The sequence below is a fragment of the Trichomycterus rosablanca genome, chromosome 4 (assembly GCF_030014385.1).
Source record: "Trichomycterus rosablanca isolate fTriRos1 chromosome 4, fTriRos1.hap1, whole genome shotgun sequence".
NCBI classification, from domain to species: Eukaryota; Metazoa; Chordata; class Actinopteri; order Siluriformes; family Trichomycteridae; genus Trichomycterus; species Trichomycterus rosablanca.
Genome location: NC_085991.1, coordinates 408910 through 425000, shown reverse-complemented (window position 1 = coordinate 425000; position 16091 = coordinate 408910). Strand labels below are relative to the sequence as shown.

At 44.9% G+C, this 16091-nt stretch overlaps 2 protein-coding genes across 2 annotated transcripts in view; one reads left to right on the top strand and one right to left on the bottom strand.

The window, feature by feature from the left end:
* sppl2 (signal peptide peptidase-like 2) overlaps positions 1-5599 on the bottom strand; it is a 24597-nt gene extending 18998 nt beyond the window's left edge. The window contains exon 1 of the mRNA XM_062992820.1: positions 4052-5599. Coding sequence (XP_062848890.1) covers positions 4052-5599 — 1548 coding nt within the window. The remainder of the gene's footprint in view (positions 1-4051) is intronic.
* Positions 5600-6134: 535 nt separating this feature from the next.
* Positions 6135-14375, top strand: dapk3 (death-associated protein kinase 3). Its single transcript, XM_062993702.1, has 9 exons — positions 6135-6213; positions 7144-7246; positions 9177-9537; positions 9715-9844; positions 10782-10830; positions 10925-10951; positions 11077-11229; positions 12088-12133; positions 12262-14375. Exons 2-9 carry the CDS (start codon positions 7185-7187, stop codon positions 12796-12798), a joined length of 1365 nt encoding a protein of 454 aa, XP_062849772.1. The 5' UTR covers positions 6135-6213; positions 7144-7184; the 3' UTR covers positions 12799-14375.
* The last annotated feature ends 1716 nt before the right edge of the window (positions 14376-16091 follow it).

Sequence of the window (16091 nt, the reverse complement as noted above, 5' to 3'; positions counted from 1 at the left end):
GGTGTGTTTTGGTGTGGTGGGGTGGGATGGGTGATATTGTATTGGGTGGGGTGGGGTGGGACGTGGTGTGTTTGGGTGGGGTGGGGTGGGATGGGTGATATTGTATTGGGTGGGGTGGGGTGGGGTGGGGTGTGGTGTGTTTGGGTGGGGTGGGGTGGGATGGGTGATATTGTATTGGGTGGGGTGGGGTGGGTGTAGTGTGTTTGGGTGTGGTGGGGTGGGATGGGTGATATTGGGTGGGGTGGGGTGGGGTGGGATGTGGTGTGTTTGGGTGTGGTGGGGTGGGATGGGTGATATTGGGTGGGGTGGGGTGGGGTGGGGTGTGTTTGGGTGGGGTGGGGTGGGATGGGTGATATTGTATTGGGTGGGGTGGGGTGGGGTGTAGTGTGTTTGGGTGTGGTGGGGTGGGATGGGTGATATTGGGTGTGGTGGGATGGGTGATATTGGGTGGGGTGGGGTGGGGTGGGGTGTGTTTGGGTGTGGTGGGGTGGGATGGGTGATATTGTATTGGGTGGGGTGGGGTGGGGTGGGGTGTGTTTGGGTGTGGTGGGGTGGGATGGGTGATATTGTATTGGGTGGGGTGGGGTGGGGTGTAGTGTGTTTGGGTGTGGTGGGGTGGGATGGGTGATATTGGGTGGGGTGGGGTGGGGTGGGATGTGGTGTGTTTGGGTGTGGTGGGGTGGGATGGGTGATATTGGGTGGGGTGGGGTGGGGTGGGATGGGTGATATTGGGTGTGGTGGGATGGGTGATATTGTATTGGGTGGGGTGGGGTGGGGTGTAGTGTGTTTGGGTGTGGTGGGGTGGGATGGGTGATATTGGGTGTGGTGGGATGGGTGATATTGGGTGGGGTGGGGTGGGGTGGGATGGGTGATATTGTATTGGGTGGGGTGGGGTGGGGTGGGGTGTGTTTGGGTGTGGTGGGGTGGGATGGGTGATATTGGGTGGGGTGGGGTGGGGTGTGTTTGGGTGGGGTGGGGTGGGATGGGTGATATTGTATTGGGTGGGGTGGGGTGGGGTGGGGTGTGTTTGGGTGTGGTGGGGTGGGATGGGTGATATTGGGTGGGGTGGGGTGGGGTGGGATGTGGTGTGTTTGGGTGTGGTGGGGTGGGATGGGTGATATTGTATTGGGTGGGGTGGGGTGGGGTGTAGTGTGTTTGGGTGTGGTGGGGTGGGATGGGTGATATTGGGTGTGGTGGGATGGGTGATATTGGGTGGGGTGGGATGGGTGATATTGGGTGTGGTGGGGTGGGATGGGTGATATTGGGTGGGGTGGGATGGGTGATATTGGGTGGGGTGGGGTGGGGTGGGATGGGTGATATTGTATTGGGTGGGGTGGGGTGGGGTGGGGTGTGTTTGGGTGTGGTGGGGTGGGATGGGTGATATTGGGTGGGGTGGGGTGGGGTGTGTTTGGGTGGGGTGGGGTGGGATGGGTGATATTGTATTGGGTGGGGTGGGGTGGGGTGGGGTGTGTTTGGGTGTGGTGGGGTGGGATGGGTGATATTGGGTGGGGTGGGGTGGGGTGTGTTTGGGTGGGGTGGGGTGGGATGGGTGATATTGTATTGGGTGGGGTGGGGTGGGGTGGGGTGTGTTTGGGTGTGGTGGGGTGGGATGGGTGATATTGGGTGGGGTGGGGTGGGGTGTGGGGGTAGCTGGAGGTACTACAGGGGTGTTTCATTTCATACAACAAAATGTAGAATTTTAAAATAATTAAAAAAGAAAAATACATCTTACATATTCTAAATAAAATCATTAAGTTTGTTTTATTATTAATATTAATTCATCATGAATATATTTATTACTGTATTATTACCATGATTGTTATTATTCATTTTACAGTTATGAACAAGATGATTCTTATTGATATTATAATTATTAATATTGTAATTTTGTTTGTTTAATTATACATTTAATCGAATTATTATTATTATTATTATTATTATTATTATTATTATTATTATTACTGCAGTATTATACAGATGTGCCTGTATGAAAGCATCAAATTCTCCTTATTCCTTTACTGTTAAATGTCTATAAAATAGAATATATAAAATAGTTTATGTATGAATTTAATATAAATAATGATTTATTTGTATTTATAGATGAAAGGCAGGAGCTTCCATCGATGCTAATGTAATTACTACCACAGCGAGCTCACACACTAAACCCTCACATATTATAAATATTCCCTAATAATAAATATTATAATCATCATTATTATTCAGTCTTTTATTTAAATGTATATTTGTACCTGTTTAATGAGCAGAACCGCGCAGATAAATCCCTTTAAAACCCTCATGACGGCTAACTGACTGAATCTGCACCGACTCTGACAGGAGCTGTGCTGTTCCCGCCCTCATCTTCAATACCCATTCTGATTGGTTCATTCCGCTCTCACTCTAACTGTCAGCGTTTTAATTGGCTCACAATCCACTCAGTCATTTTACATGGGCGGGATTCCATGTCGCTTCGTATAGCCTATTTAAACGCATCATGTATAGGATAATACACAGCGCCCTGCACCCTATCTAGTGCACTAGGTTTATCTTACAGAGCTATTTAGGATCAGGCTGTGAGATGTTACGTGCGCTTCTTATCCAGGGTTGATCTGTGGTTCCATTACTGGAGAATGATAGCTCCAGCTGCAGTGGAGTGGATGTTGAGATGTTTGGCTGTGGCTCCTGCTTTTGTTATTCAGTTAAGCTCCTTCACCTTCGTTATGATTCCTCCTCCACCATATTTTACAGATGTTCAGGCAGGTAGTGTTCTGACATGTTCTGCACCCTAACTAGTCCACCAGACTTCCAGATGATGAAGAATGATTAATCATGACATAGAACATGTGCAGACTCCACTGGGTGTGGCTCAGACTGCTGAACCCACTTATTATAAGTGAATTAGAAGAAATGTCCATGACATGTACTCTCTCTGCCATGTGATACTGATTGGTAGATGGATGATTAAGAGTTGATGCTGTGTGTTGTGTGTGTACTTGGTTTCATCTGGTTTGTTCTCTAAACAAGTTTGGACAGGAGTATAGAACCTTTATGACTCTTTATTCTGCTGTTATTATCCATCTGCGGTCACTGCCTGTGAAAAAGTAATTACCCCCTTTTATAACAGTCTGTATCAAACTGTAGAAATATAAAGGAAATGTACATCTTCAGTAATATTCTATACTTATAAGTGTCTATTATTTCACATATTACATATTTTTATTATATTTATTACCTACAAGTATTGTACAGTAATACTTACCTACGTAATAATTTTTTTCTAATATACCTTGAACTGCTGTAATGCTTGACTTACTGTCGAAAAGCACAGACTGGGATTCAAACCTGAGAACATGTGTGTAAATGTGAGTGTGTTATTAAATAACAAGAATAAATAATGAGTTTAAACGTTTGTTATTGTCTATATATCTATATCTATCTATCTGTCTTTATATATATATATATATATATATATATATATATATATATATATATATTAGATTAGATTAGATTCAACTTTATTGTCATTACACATGTACAAGTACAAGGCAACGAAATGCAGTTTAGCATCTAACCAGAAGTGCAATAAGCAGAAAGTGCAGAATAAACAGTATTTATGATATACATTATTTACAGTGGGTAAATAGCAGTGGTATAAACAGGATCTATAAACTATACTATAAACAAGATATGTAGCTGAAAAACAATATACATATTAAGGTGCAGATTAATATTAAGGTGCTATGCAGGTTAAAGTGATTAAGGTGCTATGGACACGATCAAGCAATGAGTATGTAAAAACATAACATAATAAACAGATGTATACAGTATATATGAGATTTATGTACAAATGAAATATGTACCATTGAAATACAAAGCGGAAAAAGGATAAAAATGATAATGTTTGTAGTGCGGGGGGTGGGGGGGGGGTTTAACGGGGGACAGAGTTCAATATGGAGACAGCTCTGGGGAAAAAGCTGTTCCTCAATCTAGTAGTCCTCGTCCGGAGGCTCCTGAAGCGCCTGCCAGAGGGCAGAAGGGCAAATAGTCTGTGTGCAGGGTGGGAGGAGTCCTTAAGAATGTTGCGAGCTCGACGCAGACAGCGTTTCCTCTGGACGTCCTCAATGGATGGAAGTGGAGTCCCTGTGATGCGCTGGGCCGTTTTCACCACTCGTTGCAGAGCCTTGCGGTTCGCAACAGTGCAGTTTCCATACCAGACTGTGATACTGCTGGTCAGGATACTTCCTATTGCACAGTGGTAAAAGTTCACCAGGATGGCCGAGGATAGATGGTGTTTCCTGAGTGTCCTCAGGAAGAAGAGGCGCTGGTGAGCCTTCTTGGCCAAGCTGGAGGTGTTGGTGGTCCAGGACAGGTCCTCCGAAATGTGGGTCCCCAAAAACTTGAAGCTGGAGACACGTTCAACAGCTATTCCGTCTATGTGGATGGGGTCGTGCATGCCTCCTCCTTCCCTCCTGAAGTCCACGATGAGCTCTTTGGTTTTGTTGTTGTTGAAGAGCAGGTTGTTGTCCTCACACCATGTGGCCAGATGCTGTACCTCCTCCCTGTAGGCTGTCTCATCGTTGTTACTGATGAGTCCAATCACCGTGGTGTCGTCAGCAAACTTAATGATGGAGTTGGATCCATGCACAGGCCTGCAGTCATGGGTGAAAAGGGAGTAGAGGAATGGGCTCAGCACACAGCCCTGTGGTACGCCTGTATTGAGTGAGATGGTGATGGAGTAGGTGTGTCCTGACCTAACATGCTGAGGTCTGTCGGTAAGAAAGTCCATAATCCAGTGGCAAAGGAAGGTGTTAATACCCAGATCTCCAAGTTTTGTGACTAACTTGGAAGGGATTACGGTGTTAAATGCTGAGCTGAAGTCAACAAACAGCATTCGTGCGTATGTGTTGCTATTGTCCAGATGTGTAAGCACAGAGTGCAGCGCCATGGAGACTGCGTCCTCTGTACACCTATTGCTGCGGTATGCAAACTGATGTGGGTCCAGTGTGGGTGGGAGACAGTTCTTCAGGTGTGCCAGGACCAGTCGCTCGAAGCACTTCATAACAATGGGTGTGAGTGCTACAGGGCGGTAGTCATTCAGGCACGTCGGGCTGGAGTGTTTCGGCACTGGTACGATGGAGGTGGATTTGAAGCATGTAGGTACAGTTGCCTGGGTGAGGGACAGGTTGAAAATGTCTGTAAAAATTCCAGTCAGCTGCTCCGCACATGCTCTCAGCGCTCGCCCGGGAATGCCGTCTGGACCAGCAGCTTTGCGTGCGTTGATCTGGCTCAGTGCAGTGTAGACGTCTGTGGAGGAGAGTGAGAGGGGCTGGTGGTCTGCAGAGAGTCTGGTCTGGGTAGCCGTCTCCCTGTTGTCTCGGTCAAAGCGAGCATAAAAGTCATTTAGCTCGTTCAGGAAGGAGACATCTGTAGTTACCGGGATGGAGTTGCTGGGCTTGTAATTGCTGATGACCTGGATGCCCTGCCACATGCGTCGGGGGTCGGAGGTGCAGGTTGAGAAGTGTTCCTCAACCTTTAGCTTGTAGCAGTGCTTGGCCTTTTTGATGCCCCTCCTCAGGTTAGCCCTGGATGTGCTGTAGGCCATATATATATATATATATATATAGAATATGTTATTAAGAAAGTATATGTATATATTATTAAGAAAGTATATATATATTATTAAGAAAGTATATATATATTATTAAGAAAGTTAAAGAACTATGTATTTATGTATAAATGTATTTATTAGTTTTTGTTACATAAACAGATATTCTTTTCCTCTTTATTTTATTTTTGTGTTTTTTGTCAATGAGTACGTAGAAAAAAAGCCAAATAACCGAATCGAAAGTTATAACATGATCTGAAGCTTCATAAATGTAAGAGCTGAATTTAAACTTATGAAACAGCTCAAGGTTTGTAAGTCAGATTATAAAGGAGCATTGTTAATAGTATAGTGAATGATAGGAGCTGATATACCGGGATAATAACGGATTAAAACAAAGGAAGGAAGGAATAAAGATGCTCGATCCGTTTAAGCGATAAATTAAATGAGAAAGATCAATAAAAGGGGGCGGGGCGACCGCTAGTGAATGACGTCATTGTGCAGGTGCGTGTGCAGCCAGCAGGCGGCGCTGTGGTGAAATGCAGGCGGGCTGGTGACGTCACGGCGGCGGAGCTCTGAGGTACCGGAGTGAGTGTCGGAGCTTCAGCGGCGCGGTGAGTAACTTTCATCTCTGGTCATTTATTACAGTTTATTTAGGGTTTTTATTTTAATTTAAACTCACGGAATCTTACGGAATCAGATGATGAGGCGGTGACACAGATCAGATCAGATCCACAACTTTACATGTGCGGTGGATCCAGTGATCCGGGACACGGTGGTTCATTACCGGACTATCAGCACAAAGACCCGGGAGCAATCTTTCACCTTCTCTAATGTTTATATTTATCAAGTTTATTATTTTATGTGGTTTTATTATTAGAATAAAGTGCTGCTCCTAATATATAAACATCAGCTTTAGTGTTAGCATGTTAGCCACTACAAGAGAGCAAAACAATAACAAACGATTAAACTCAGTATTTATTCTTCTTCTTATTATTATTATTATTATTTAATAACACACACACACATTTACACACACATGTTCTATCCCAGCACCTCAGAGGTCTCGGGTTCGAATCCCGGGCAGTGCTTTTCGACAGTAAGCTGTGCCTGAGGGGGGTTATGAAAGGATGAATGGGTTTCATTGCTGTTGTACAGTTGCGACCTCTGCTGGCTGGTCGAGGCGCCTGCACTAGCGATGGAGTATTAGCCGAATTCATAGCGCATCTCTGTACTCAGTGTACTCAATTTGGGTATATCTGAATCCCCCCCCCCCCCCCCCCCATGACACCCTCACGCCTCCTTCGACACATGTGAAGCCACCAGGATGTACAGAGGATCACACTACACTCTCTGTACTCTTCCACCACTCCTACTGATACCTCAAGCAGCCAACCGGAGGCGCTGTTGTGTCTAAATCAAAACCAGTGTCCGAACTCAGTACTTAGGAAGAGTGTCTACATACTTTAGATGATAAAGAGTTTTATTATCTTATCAATATTATAAGCTGGTTTGTTTATTTCAGTTCCGTTTCTTGATTTCAGGGTTGAGTTGTGTTTAAAGATCCGAGGTGAGGTCGGCGATCATGGCAGGCTTCAGACAGGAGGATGTGGAGAAGTTTTATGAGATGGGTGAAGAGCTGGGCAGGTATGTTACACCTCACCTGAGATACCCCTGTTCTGTACTCTCACCCTGTGTCCAATCCAAACTGATCTGATTACGACTCTTTAAACGTGTACTCTGTTACTGAAGCTTCTGCTGTAACGCTGGCAGTGCCAACTCACTCATGTTTATGTTTTAGTGAGGGCACCAGCACACACACACACACACACACACACACTGAGCTTACGCAGTCTTTTCACCTGCGTTTGGAACTGAAATCTGAGTTGATCTGAGACTCTGACTCACACACACACACACACACACACACACACACGGTTCCTGTTTGAGTTCCTATATAAGGACGTGGAGTTTGGGAGTTCGGGCACCATGACATCATTAGTTCACAATGCAGCAGTGCAGAGATTCCTGAGTGAGCCACAACACTCTACAATAAACCACACTGTGTGTGTGTGTGTGTGTGTGTGTGTGTGTGTGTGTGTGTGTATATATAGTGTGTGTATGTATTGGGTGTGTAGTCTATGTATAGTGTGTGTGTATAGTGTTTTTTTTGTATAGTGTGTGTATAGTGTGTATAGTGTGTGTATAGTGTGTCTGTGTATATACATATATAGTGTGTGTGTATAGTGTGTGTGTATAGTGTGTAGTGTTTTTTTTGTATAGTGTGTGTATAGTATGTGTATAGTGTGAGTGTTGTGTGTCTATATATACATATAGTGTGTGTGTTTATAGTGTGTGTGTATAGTGTTTTTTTTGTATAGTGTGTGTATAGTATGTATAGTGTGTGTATAGTGTGTCTGTGTATATACATATATAGTGTGTGTGTATAGTGTGTGTATGTATAGTGTGTGTATAGTGTTTTTTTGTATAGTGTGTGTATAGTGTGTCTGTGTATATACATATATAGTGTGTGTGTATGTATAGTGTGTGTATAGTGTTTTTTTGTATAGTGTGTCTGTGTATATACATATATAGTGTGTGTGTATAGTGTGTGTGTATAGTGTGTGTATGTATAGTGTGTGTATAGTGTTTTTTTTGTATAGTGTGTGTATAGTGTGTCTGTGTATATACATATATAGTGTGTGTGTATAGTGTGTGTATGTATAGTGTGTGTATAGTATGTGTATAGTGTGAGTGTTGTGTGTCTATATATACATATAGTGTGTGTGTTTATAGTGTGTGTGTATAGTGTGTATAGTGTTTTTTTTGTATAGTGTGTGTATAGTGTGTCTGTGTATATACATATATAGTGTGTGTGTATAGTGTGTTTGTGTATAGTGTGTATAGTGTTTCTTTTGTATAGTGTGTGTAGGGCCAGTGATAGCTCAGTGGTTAAGGTACAGGACTAGTAAACAGAAGGTTGCCGGTTCAAGCCCCGCCACCACCAAGTTGCCACTGTTGGGTCCCTGAGCAAGGCCCTTAACCCTCATTTGCTCATTGTGTTCCTCTCACTGTGTAAGTCGCTTTGGATAAAAGCGTCTGCTAAATGCTGAAAATGTAAATGTAGTGTGTGTTGTGTGTCTGTATATATACATATTTAGTGTGTGTGTTGTGTGTTTATAGTGTGTGTGTTGTGTGTAGTGAGTGTGTGTATAGTATGTGTGTGTTGGGTATGTAGTAGAGTGTGTATGTGTATATAAAGTGTGTGTGTGTGTTGTGTGTAGTCTGTGTATAGTGTGAGTGTGTTCATAGTAGCTTACACAGACACACGATTGGCTGTGCGTCTGTAGGGGGCGGGGCAGTGACTGAATAGGGATTCCTCAAACCTCATACGCCCTCTGCTGGCTGATCTATGGTGCTGCACAGAGACGGGGGATAATGGAGATCAGTGCGTGACTCTCCGTGTGCCATACGGATCTCCGTATGAACCATGAGTGATACAAAGATAATCTCAGTACGTTCTTCATTACGTGTGTGTGTGTGTGTGTGTGTGTGTGTGTGTGTGTGTGTGTGTCAGCGGGCAGTTCGCCATCGTGCGTAAGTGCCGCGAGAAGAGCTCGGCCACCGAATACGCCGCCAAGTTCATAAAGAAGCGTCGCCTGTCGTCGAGCCGGCGGGGCGTGAGCCGGGAGGAGATCGAGCGCGAGGTGAACATCCTGCGTGAGATCCAGCACCCCAACATCATCACGCTCCACGACATCTTCGAGAACAAGACGGACGTGATCCTGATCCTGGAGCTGGTGTCCGGCGGCGAGCTCTTCGACTTCCTGGCCGAGAAGGAGTCGCTGAGCGAGGAGGAGGCCACGCAGTTCCTCAAGCAGATCCTGGACGGGGTTCATTACCTCCACTCCAAAAACATCGCTCACTTCGACCTCAAGGTACGGGCGGGGCGGGGCGGGGCGTGGAACCTCAGGAACCTGCAGGAGCGCTGACGTGTTTACATTTAGGAGATAATTATTGCCTGCATGCTGGGGCTGAGTGGTGGTTTGTGAGCGGCTGACGGGCGTGGTCCATGACCCCCGTGTGTGTGTGTGTGTGTGTGTGTGTGTGTCCAGCCGGAGAACATCATGCTGCTGGATAAGAACGTTCCAAACCCCAGGATCAAACTCATCGACTTCGGCATCGCTCACCAGATAAAGGAGGGAAACGAGTTCAAGAACATCTTCGGGACGCCCGAGTTCGTTGGTATGAGACTGTTTTATATATTTAGTTGTTTGACTGGTCGAGGAGAGTCGCAGGCTATCAGGTGCTCACAGAGAGTCACACTATGCTCTGTGTGTTCCTCCACCACTCATAGAGGCATCTCAACCAGCCAGCAGGGGACGCTGTTTTACAGCAGTGAGGAAACCCTAATACTGGTTTGCCTTGTTGTTTCTGGATTTCCCCCCGTTTATCTCCCTAATTAGTCATATCCAGTTCCCAATTGTGAATTCCCCCCCCCCCCCCCCGATCTAATCAAGAAGAGCCGGATCACCACACACTCCCTCCGACCCAACAGGTGTCCAATCTGCAGTTGCTTCTTATCACCCAGTGTTGGGTTTACAAAGAGAGCCGTATCGCGTATGGAGAGTCACGCTATGCTCTGTGTGTTCCTCCACCACTCGCGCAAACACCTCAGCCAGCCAGCAGTAAAGAGGAGCTCTATCAGACACGCCCGGCTGAAATAATATCACACAGAGATTCTCCGATATTAAACCACCACACCTTCCCCTGTTGCTCCCAATTTAGTCATATCCAGTTCCCGATTGTGAATCCGTCGGCCCCCGATCTGATCAAGGAGAGCCGGATCAGCACACGTCCCCTCCAGTCTGCTGCTGCTTTTTATCACCCAGCGTTGGGTTCCCACAGAGAGCCGTGTGGCGTACGGAGAGCCGCGCCAAGCACCACGTGACTCGCGCAGGTGTCCGGCTCAGTCCCAGAAATCACAACGGGAAGACATGCCATCCAATCTCTTCTCCCTCAGACATACCTAACTGTGTGTCTGTGGCTCGTGTGGACGCCCGGTCGGGTCGGCGGCTCTGCTGAGACTCCGCTGTGGCGTGCCAGCGATCAGACAGAACATCAGGAGAATTCTGAGATGATCAAATGTGAGGATTATAATCAGTGTGACTTTATTGAACAGCTCCTGAGATCGTGAACTATGAACCTCTGGGATTAGAAGCAGATATGTGGTGAGTATCAGCGTCAGTACCGCGACTGGAATAATAGAAATAGAAATGATTTAATGATTTTATATGATTGTAATGATCTGTTTCTGTTGTGCAGGAGTATCGGTGTTATCACCTATATTTTGTAAGTATTTTAGTTATTTCTGCTGTTCAGGAACATTTAGGATATAGAATATATAGGATAATTTGATAGATTTCATCGTATGATCAGGACTCGTTCATGGTTCTAATCTGTCGTCGTCGCTGCAGGTTGAGCGGCGCGTCTCCTTTCCTTGGAGAAACCAAACAGGAAACGCTGACCAACATCTCGGCGGTGAATTATGATTTCGATGAGGAATATTTCAGCAACACCAGCGAACTGGCTAAAGATTTCATCCGCCGGCTCCTGGTTAAAGATCCCAAGTGAGTTTCAGCCTCAGAAGAACTTTAGATTGTGTTGCTGTTGCTTTGGGACCTGACGTGATGGGAATAATGAATCGTCGGTGTGTTATTAAATATTACATAGGCGGGATATTCCTCTAGCACACGAGCGCCGACATTCTGAACTCCTCGGTTCGAAACTCGGTGTTGCCACCGGTCGGCGGGGCACCATCTAGCGGGCATAATTGGCAGTGCCTGCAGGGCGGGATGTCCGGACTATTTGGGTGGGGTCTTCAAACGCTGTGTAAGGACCCTGATTGGCAGATAGAGAGGCGCCTGTGCAGGGTGCATGGGTTAAAAAGGGTTCCGCTAAGGGCTGCACGCGTGTCGGAGGAGGTGTGAGCACCAATATACCCACCGAGACTACAATCAGGGATCCACCAGCAGGGCAAGACAAACTGACGACGATAAACTAAGAGAAAATGCAGAAATAAAATAGAAAAAATATATAATTATTACATAATTAGATTGATATTTGTGCCCCTTTTAGTGCTGGTCCAAAGCCCAGATAGCTAAGTGTGCTGTGTCAGGAAGGTCATCCGGAGTGGACATTCATTACTGAATATTCAGACTTTAATTTTGATTTCATTTATTTTAGTTCCTTCTGTAATTATTGATTAAGAGTTGATTTATGTTTCTGTAGCTGTTACCCTCCCATAGACCCCAAATTTTGGATACAGTGCGTGTACCTGCTGAGGGATTAAACATGATGTTTGAGGAGAATACAGAGCAGAACTAACGGAGAATAAGAACTCATTTATGTTTTAATGTCTTTAACATCGATATAGTAATAAAAGATCGAGGGAACGGCTCTGATGTTGTTGTGTCCTAATATTTTAGGAAGAGGATGACGATTCAGGACAGTCTGGAACATCCCTGGATCAAGGTTCAGTATCTTCTACGTTCTTCTCTCCTCATGCTGTATTCTCACTAACACTGATCCAATCAGAAAGGGGGCGATTACTTTTTCACCCACATTTACGTGTTTGTTGTTTGATCTCGCGCCCCCTGTAGGTGATAAAGCGGCGTAACGTGCGTCCGGAGGAAAACGGCGGGCGGCGTGGCGAGCGGCGGCGCCTGAAGACCACCCGTCTGAAGGAGTACACCATCAAATCTCACTCCAGCATGCCGCCCAACAACACCTACGTCAACTTCGAGCGCTTCTCCCGCGTGCTGGAGGAGATCGGCACGGCCGAGGAGGCGCTACGTCAGCTGGAGCGGAACCGCCGCGCCTGCCGCGACGACGTCACCGCCCTGACCTCCATCTTCGAGGAGAAGGAGGGCTGGTACAAGGAGGAGAACGACAGCATCGGCTCGGAGCTGAGCCGGATCCGGGGGGAGCTGCAGCTCACGCAGGGCCAGCGGCGGCAGAACCAGGAGGACGTGCGCACCACCACGCTGGCCGCTAACGCCGTGAAGCGCAAGTTCACCCGGCTCCAGGGCCGCTACGACGCGCTGGCTGAGCAGGTCGCCTCCGAGGTGCGCTGGGTGGAAGAGTTGGTGCGCTCCATCGCCGTCGACAACCAGGAGACGCACACCGGCCTGGCATGATCACGCTGCTAGCACGAGCTAGCGCCCACTATGCTATAAGTACATATTAGTAATGCTATTTATATTATAACTGGTTACCACAAACCTATATCAGCATGGGCGGAGTTTAAGTTAAATTGATCATCCAATTACATTTTAGTCGTATAACATCGCTAAAAGTGCTGCTTAGCATCAAGTGCTGCTGCGTGATATATTACGTTAGCAATGTTAGCTAAGCTAAGCAGCAACCCCAGTGCTACAAGGTTAGCTAGCAACCGTGTCAGCTGATGGTCGATATTTCTAATATATAAGTATACAAATGACTTCTATTTTAATATTAGTTTGTAGTCTTGCTAAATGCAAATGAGGAATAGCTTAGTCATATCCAATTCCCCAGCTGTATCTCCTCTACTGCTGCAGCCCGCGATTCTGACCGAGGAGGGTCGTATCTCTTCTACCGCTTCTTTTCACCTGCACGAGTCAGGCACTGCTCTCCGTTATTCATCGTCTCGGTGCAGCACCTCGACCAGCCAGCAGAGGGCGTAACTACAGCAGCAGTAATAAAATCAGTTCTGAATCAGCCAGTCTGGTCAGAGCTCGGGATCTCAGCAGTGGTGGGTCAGCGTGTTAGAGCGCTGCGCCACCCGAGCGCCCAGATTAGCATAAAGTCTTAATTGTTTAGCTTCCGGCTGAACATGATATTTATTTTTCTAAGTGAGAACAGAGCGCATCTAAATTTATTATTAAATATTCTGTATCATTGTTTCCCCTCTGAAAATATATATAATTTAAAGTGCAATCATACACTACCTGGCCAAAAGTATTTGGACACCCTAACCTGAGCTGGTCGTATTCTGGTTTAGCGATTGCTGTGGCTGAAACACATGAAATTAATCATTACTAGGGCGTCCTAATACTTTTCTCCATATAGTGTCTAAATTCATCATCTCAGTTTGTGAATCTAAACTTTGCGTATATTTTTTTTTCTTTTTGCACTATAGACGGGCGTCTCCGTGTCTAAATAAATAAATGCTGAATATTTTCGGTTGGTGCTGAAAATGTTTCAACTGAAAACGTCGTGTTCACGGTTCGTTCTTTATATTTCGCTGGTTCGTGTGTAGCTACAGTCGAGCTGGTTTTAGTTTGTTGGGCGTGGCGTATCGGCGCTACTTTACACCCATCAATCAGCAGGTCACTTCATGGTGCTCTTATTTAGTTCCTGTTTTGCTGTCACTATATTGTCGTTATTTTGCGTATGCAGTAGTAATAAAGATACGTTAAGGCGGCGCTGTAATGAGCTTTATAAACAGTCGTAAACTTCGCTGTATTTACTGAACTATCGTTGCATTAATGTGTTCTGACACTAGAGTGCGCTACCGATACGGTAGAAAATAACTTATGGAACACTAGCTAGAGGGAATCGTTTGAGTCTGATATTATATAAATATATTTTCTTATTTGTAGTCACACTTCGATCATTCCATGTTTACGACATTCCACACCGCGGTAGTGAAACTACATAAACACGTGAATACTGTACGTACGACACTTTGACCTTTTCTGTTCTTTCTGTTTATAAATAAAGGAAATAAACGCCGCGTCTGTTCTGTTGTTGTCGGTTTTTTTCAGACCAGAGATGTTAACGATCAGTCCATCACCAACGGTACAACTCAATCTTCGTTTTTATTATTTTACTGTACATACAAAATATATACGAAAGTATTGGGACACCACTTCTAATTACTGATTTCAAGGAGGTGTGAGGAGAATCATCTCCAATAAATTCAGCTTTAAAGGTCTAGAACCCACACACACCTGACATACACACCTAACATGTATACACACACACACACACACACACAACAGGTACACACACCTAACATGTATACACACACACACACACAACAGGTACACACACCTAACATGTATACACACACACACACACAACAGGTACACACACCTGACATACACACCTAACATGTATACACACACACACAACAGGTACACACACCTAACATGTATACACACACACACACACACAACAGGTACACACACCTAACATACACACTTAACATGTATACACAGAACATATACACACAACAGTTACACACACCTAACATGTATACACACACACACAACAGGTACACACACCTAACATGTATACACACACACACACACACAACAGGTACACACACCTAACATACACACTTAACATGTATACACAGAACATATACACACAACAGTTACACACACCTAACATGTATACACACACACACAACAGGTACACACACCTAACATACACACTTAACATGTATACACAGAACATATACACACAACAGGTACACACACCTAACATACACACTTAACATGTATACACAGAACATATACACACAACAGGTACACACACCTAACATGTATACACACACACACAACAGGTACACACACCTAACATGTATACACACACACACAACAGGTACACACACCTAACATACACACTTAACATGTATACACAGAACATATACACAACAGGTACACACACCTAACATGTATACACACACACACAACAGGTACACACACCTAACATGTATACACACACACACACACACAACAGGTACACACACCTAACATACACACTTAACATGTATACACAGAACATATACACACAACAGTTACACACACCTAACATGTATACACACACACACAACAGGTACACACACCTAACATACACACTTAACATGTATACACAGAACATATACACACAACAGGTACACACACCTAACATACACACTTAACATGTATACACAGAACATATACACACAACAGGTACACACACCTAACATGTATACACACACACCTAACATGTATACACACACACACACACAACAGGTACACACACCTAACATACACACTTAACATGTATACACAGAACATATACACACAACAGTTACACACACCTAACATGTATACACACACACACAACAGGTACACACACCTAACATGTATACACACACACACACACACACAACAGGTACACACACCTAACATACACACTTAACATGTATACACAGAACATATACACACAACAGTTACACACACCTAACATGTATACACACACACACAACAGGTACACACACCTAACATACACACTTAACATGTATACACAGAACATATACACACAACAGGTACACACACCTAACATACACACCTAACATGTATACACACACATCTTACATATACACACCTAACGTACACACACAACAGGTACACACATTTTACAGGTACACTGGTATATTAGTTTATTTGCTACATTTTAT

What these genes read in the sequence shown, in the direction of transcription:
- dapk3 (XM_062993702.1), top strand. Translation starts at nt 7,185, where the DNA reads ATGGCAGGCTTCAGACAGGAGGATGTGGAGAAGTTTTATGAGATGGGT. An exon ending in TCGCTCACTTCGACCTCAAG is followed by an intron (nt 9,538 to 9,714) that starts GTACGGGCGGGG and finishes GTGTGTGTCCAG; the next exon opens with CCGGAGAACATCATGCTGCT. An exon ending in GGTGTTATCACCTATATTTT is followed by an intron (nt 10,952 to 11,076) that starts GTAAGTATTTTA and finishes TCGTCGCTGCAG; the next exon opens with GTTGAGCGGCGCGTCTCCTT.